Source organism: Salvelinus namaycush, chromosome 37 (genome assembly GCF_016432855.1).
Source record: "Salvelinus namaycush isolate Seneca chromosome 37, SaNama_1.0, whole genome shotgun sequence".
Classification (NCBI taxonomy): Eukaryota; Metazoa; Chordata; class Actinopteri; order Salmoniformes; family Salmonidae; genus Salvelinus; species Salvelinus namaycush.
Genome location: NC_052343.1, coordinates 8,985,200 through 8,991,199, shown reverse-complemented (window position 1 = coordinate 8,991,199; position 6,000 = coordinate 8,985,200). Strand labels below are relative to the sequence as shown.

The window sequence follows — 6,000 nt, the reverse complement described above, 5'->3', positions numbered from 1 at the left end:
GAAGCACAATTCTTCATTACACATCCTATGTTGAATCTGGTCAATGTTACTACCTTTCATATTAGATGTTGTCTTATAATATCTATGGACTTAAACATCATTTTGGCAGTCTATTCATCATAAAGACTATTTTGGCTACTTTGAGTTATTAATGCATGGAGTGGTGACCGGTGCCATGGATGATTATGTCCCTAAATAAAAATAAAATAAAAAACACCTAAATGGCAAAAAATAGGTTAATATCTATAATCGTATTGATATATATGCCCCACCCAAACGGTAGGCTAAAATTAGATTATCCAATACTGCATTTTTGGGAATAGGACCACAGCCCTTTTGGTTCATAATTGACCGCCCAGAGAGCCCGATAAACCCCCTGCTGCTGGTCCTCCCTTCGACTGTGGGTTCGTATGCCTTTACCGTGTCTCCATCAAGAGAGCCCGAACAACCCACTCGGTTTAGCAACAGTATTCGTTTCACTCTAGCCTATATTTTATGTATTCTTTCTCCCGCTCTGCGCTGATGGCGAGCAAGCGGGCGAACACTGTACAAAAAGGGTGCGCACGAGAAGACAAACCCTAGACGGCGGGTGGAAGACACGATGTGTTGATGGGATTGAACTGCAAGCGGCACTATTTCTCTTGGATGGTTGTCTTTTAGTCTCCCTTCTACGGATTTTTGGAAGCTAAAATACATTCGTGCGCGTATGTGACACCGTATTCGTTCACCTTCGCTGTGTGGGTTGTGTGCTGCGTATTCAGATATGATGAGAGACTGAAGAACGTGCCGATTTCTAACGGACGGTGGCGGCATGAATAAATATACGTGTTCATACAGCAGCAGCATCCGCCTACCTTACAGGATACAAAACCAGATGCTTGGGTTTCTTCGGTTATACACATCATTCTGTGACCTGCAACGGGGACCGCTATGAACGAACCTGCCGACAAAGACGCTCTACTCTTGCTTTTACCATCCGGTGATGTATTTTTCAATGATTGGCACGCCTTGGAATAATGAAGATAAGATCAACTTTACTTTGGCTTTGTGATGGGTGCATTTTAAGATCAATAGGCTACGTAAAGTAACGAAACATCTTGTGTCATTTTAGCGTAGATTTCCTCATATTCCGTTATTTTACATTCATCGATTTAGTGCGGATTACGCAAACACAAGTGGCATTTATTATAAACCTGTCTTTTTCTTTGTGAATGTGAGATATTGAAAAAAAAAAATAGAAAACTTAAAATGCCTATGCTATGACTGTCATGACCAATACCTGCTAATGTAAGGCACACATTATTGATCACATTGCCAAACGTGATTGCTAAAATTGAAAGGTAAACTTTACCTATGCAGGTCCAATCGATTGCACGATAAGGAGAGTTGTGGCGATCAGTTTGTCACAGGGGTGTGTTTTTCAGCCCCTCATATCAACTTTTACACATGAAACCAGACACATAGGGAAACTTCCCAGCAGAGATAGTGTGAGAGTGGAGTGTTGTACAACCATTGTAGCCTATAGCCTACTGCTGAATAAGTTAAGGCAATCATAAAGAAAAACAATTTCAATGGTTTTCCGAAAGTTGCCCGGTGTGTCAGCATCGGGCATGGGTCTTCGCCTATCCCAGAAATTCGTCTTTCTACTTTTTCTCTCGGGCTTGGTAACTCTGTGTTTCGGAGCCTTATTCTTCTTACCTGACTCTGTCCGTTTGAAACGTATTTTTCTCTCAAAGACGGAGAGCCAACCAGTAACGGTAGGGTCTGAGAATGATGTAAGGGAGCATCTTAAGAAGGGAGCAAAGGACCCAGAACATCTCCGGGGCATCACCTCGGCCAAAGGGGAGACAAGCACAAAACTCAAAGCCTTGAGCCGCAAGCCCTCTGTCACCAATGAGGCTAAAACGGATAAGAAAGTCGCTGGCGGGGAAGCGTTGGAGGACATGATGCTGTCGAGGTCTAAAACGGAGTCGGCTTCTAAGGATGAGAAAGTGACCTCGTCTTCTAACCAGGGTGCCAACACGGATACTTCTTTCGATTACAACAAGTTTAAAAAATGTCTGCTAAAGCCGCCCTTGGGGATCGAACATGGCAAGCCGAGCGACCCTCAGACCCTTCAGCGTCGAGAGAAAGTCAAGGAGGTAAGATGATAAGCAGTCACAGTGTAATACAGTTATCTACACAACAGCTGGGGGATCCCTGTCCTAAGCTGTCAAATCATTGCAGACCAATTGTCACAATATGAAATGCCACTGCAATGTAATACAAGTAATCAACATGTGCAGTAATTATGCATCAAGCTGCCTATGAGAATTGTTTTTTTAATGTGGCCACTGGCCAGAAGGAGGGTTCACTTCCCAATAATATGGAAAAGATGGTCCGAACATGCTCTCTGTGATCTCTGATGAGGTTTTAGGCTAGACATCTTACAGTCACACAGATTGTTAGTGACTATGCAAAATGGAATGTGTCATTGTTAGTGGATAACAATGGTTATAGATATGAGGCGTTGAGGGTAATGAAGGTGATTTTATGGGCTATCACACACACACACACACACACACACACACACACACACACACACACACACACACACACACACACACACACACACACACACACACACACACACACACACACACACACACACACACACACACACACCAACTACTATTATGTTTGCCTAACCAACTTGTTCTGGGCAGACTGCTACAGGACTACCTCCAGGGGTATGGCAGCAGCCTGCTGTTCAGCTCTGTGAAGTTCAGTAATGACTGAGAGTGAGAGCATATGTCTATACTGTATCACACATCCTCACCGACTCAGGGCAGAGGAGACAGGGGAGAGAGCAGAGGAGACAGGGGAGAGAGCAGAGGAGGCAGGGGAGAGAGCAGAGGAGGCAGGGGAGAGAGCAGAGGAGGCAGGGGAGAGAGCAGAGGAGACAGGGGAGAGAGCAGAGGAGACAGGGGAGAGAGCAGAGGAGACAGGGGAGAGAGCAGAGGAGACAGGGGAGAGAGCAGAGGAGACAGGGGAGAGAGCAGAGGAGACAGGGGAGAGAGCAGAGGAGACAGGGGAGAGAGCAGAGGAGGCAGGGGAGAGAGCAGGGGAGAGAGCAGAGGAGGCAGGGGATAGTGTTGGGACAAACAGGCAGTGTCCAGTATGCATGGATGGCTTTGGGACATTGCATGTGACAGGGATGTGGCATGCTGTCATTTCCACTTACTCTGTTGTCACCCTCTCAATGTCCTCACATGCCTCCCTTCTATCTGGTGGTCATGTTGTTAAGTGATAATCAACAGTCCCACACCATTGTCACTAACATTTTGTCCTAGTATTGAATCAGCGGGAAAGTCCACTCTAGTCTAGTGTGTAACCTTGAAAGAAGCACTGAATGAATCAACCCCCCCCCCAAAAAAAACTGTGTTTTAGAAAAGCATAGAGGTTAACAACTATCTGACTGGCTCTAGTGGCTGGCTATCTACAGTATAGCATAGTGCAGGTATCCCCAATTACATTCAGCCGTGGGCCAATTTTTCCTTGAGCTGGTGGTCGCTGGGCCGGAACATAGTTATAAATAATTTGTACACTGCAAATTGACCACAAGAATCCCAAACAGATATAGTGTTTGACAAAACCTTGATTACGTTGGGATACGATCACATACGCCTCTCTATTTCTGCGTGGGAATACTTGGGAACAGATGTCCTAAATCAAAATCACTTTGAGCTTCTGGTGATTTTACGTTATTTTATGTCTGACAGCGGGCCGCCTATTGGGGTACCCTGGAGTGGTATCTGCTCTTGCTGTTCCCAATTGTTACGTGAGATTCCACAGTTTCAGCCCATTTGGCAGAGTTCCAGAACCATCGTCTCTATTGGTGCTTCACATTCCCAATGCCAATCCCACGGGTGTGTCCCAAAATGGCACCCTATTCCCTACACAGTGCACTACTTTTGACCAGAAACCTATTGGCCCCGTAGTGCGCTGTGTAGGGAATAGGGTGCCATTCCAGACGCAGCCTGTGCCTGTGGTTTCTCTGACTTCATAGTCATGGAGATTTAAGAATAAACACAAAAAACAACATGCATCCAAACCCTTCTTATTCCGGTATGATGAAGAATGAGCTGTAGCAAATTATCCCCACCAGCTATATTGTGTTGCTGTCTGACTGTGCTGTGCCGGACATTGCAACAGCAGGGCTGCAAACACTTGATATTCGAGGGGAAAATAACTTGCGAAGGCAGCGAGAGGGTTGCCTTGCGATCTAATGATCAGCCCAAAGCAATGGCTCCGATGTCCCCGCTGAGCTCATGTCGTTCCAAATGTGAATGGGCTTCAGTTTCTCAACAAACTGCCGAGGCGATAAGTGGCACCCCCCCTGTGTCTGCCAACCGCCAAGACAAGGTGGCACAGGACGGCACAGGAGACAATGGCAGGTAAATGTTCGAGGGCTCTTTCCTGGCCAAAACGGACATGATGCCTCTAAACAAAGCCAATTGTTCAGGTGTGTGTGTGCTTGCGTGCATGTTTCTGTTTGGACAGCCCAGCAAGTCTACCCTCCTTTGCTAGTCCTCATCAGGTGGAAATGGCCTCCATTTGGAAATTCCTCCCTCTGTATTCTTCTAACTATCTGATATTCTGCCTCATTGGGTTCCTGTATGGTTTTGGTGCTGCCTCATTGGGTTCCTGCATGGTTTACTGCTGCCTCATTGGCTCTTGAAGAGCTGATATCAGGGAGGGAGCTATTGGCAGATTACACCAAGTCTGTTCTAGTCATTGCTGAATCGACGGGAAGTTGACCTCTCTTCTCTTTTAAATTGTTAATATCTTCCTTACTTTACCTTCAGACAGGGTTATTAGTCGGTGTGGAGACGCACAGTGTAGCTACGGTGGCGGGGGCTGCTACAGCGGTACATCAGAACAAACACAATCGTCAGAGCAAACAGAACGTGTGACATGAATCGAGGAACACCCGTCTTTTTCTCCCATTCGCGGGGCTGACACACACACACACACACACACACACACACACACACACACACACACACACACACACACACACACACACACACACACACACACACACACACACACACACACACACACACACACACACACACACACACACACACACAGACAGAAGCCTCTTTATATGTCTTATCGTAATGTCTGCACAACACACACACACACACACACACACACACACACACACACACACACACACACACACACACACACACACACACACACACACACACACACACACACACACACACACACAGACACATAATGTCTGCACAACACACACACCAAACATCAAGCAGCTCCTTTAAAAAAATCTCCCTCCCAAAGATTTACTCTCTGCTCTCTGTGTATTTTTCTAGAGCTGGATGTGTCGGCACAGGCAAATACAGGCAGGGAATGTGCGTATGCTGAACGTACGACTGCAACGTGAGGACACAGTGTATGTGTGTATATGTGTGTGTGGTTTGCCTCGGTAAGGGATATTTGTATGGGGACACTGTAACACGGTGACGGGGATCAGCTTCACTGCTTGCTGTTCAGAGTACTGCAGCGAAGGGACAGACACATTGCAGGCTTTCTGTGGCAGAGAGAGCCTCCCAATGTGGCGATAAGGCTACAGTTCCCCCAGGGCTCTGTGTGTGTGTGTGTGTGTGTGTGTGTGTGTGTGTGTGTGTGTGTGTGTGTGTGTGTGTGTGTGTGTGTGTGTGTGTGTGTGTGCGTGTGCGTGTGCGTGCGTGCGTGCGTGCCCATACTCGTGCATGTGGGTGTGTCTCTCCGCTTGCATGTGTTTTGACCATGTTGGTTGTCATTTGAATAAGATGTTCGGTAATTGCGTTCTGAAGGGTTGCCACAACTGTCGTAACAAACTGAAAATCCAAACACCAGTCCAGCATATAAGCTTCATCTGCTTAGAACAGACTTTCCGGAGATGGCAGATCATTTAAGGCCAAATCAGTTCTCCTTTTCAGAACGAAA

General features: G+C 46.5%; 1 protein-coding gene across 2 annotated transcripts in view; it reads left to right on the top strand.

The window, feature by feature from the left end:
* Positions 1 to 802: 802 nt before the first annotated feature.
* LOC120031345 (mannosyl-oligosaccharide 1,2-alpha-mannosidase IC-like) overlaps positions 803 to 6,000 on the top strand; it is a 205,041-nt gene continuing 199,843 nt past the window's right edge. The window contains exon 1 of one of the 2 annotated variants that reach the window (XM_038977051.1): positions 803 to 2,141. In XM_038977051.1, the coding sequence (XP_038832979.1) occupies positions 1,572 to 2,141 (570 nt within the window). In that variant the 5' untranslated portion in view covers positions 803 to 1,571. The remainder of the gene's footprint in view (positions 2,142 to 6,000) is intronic. The other variant, XM_038977052.1, reaches the window with a different exon arrangement.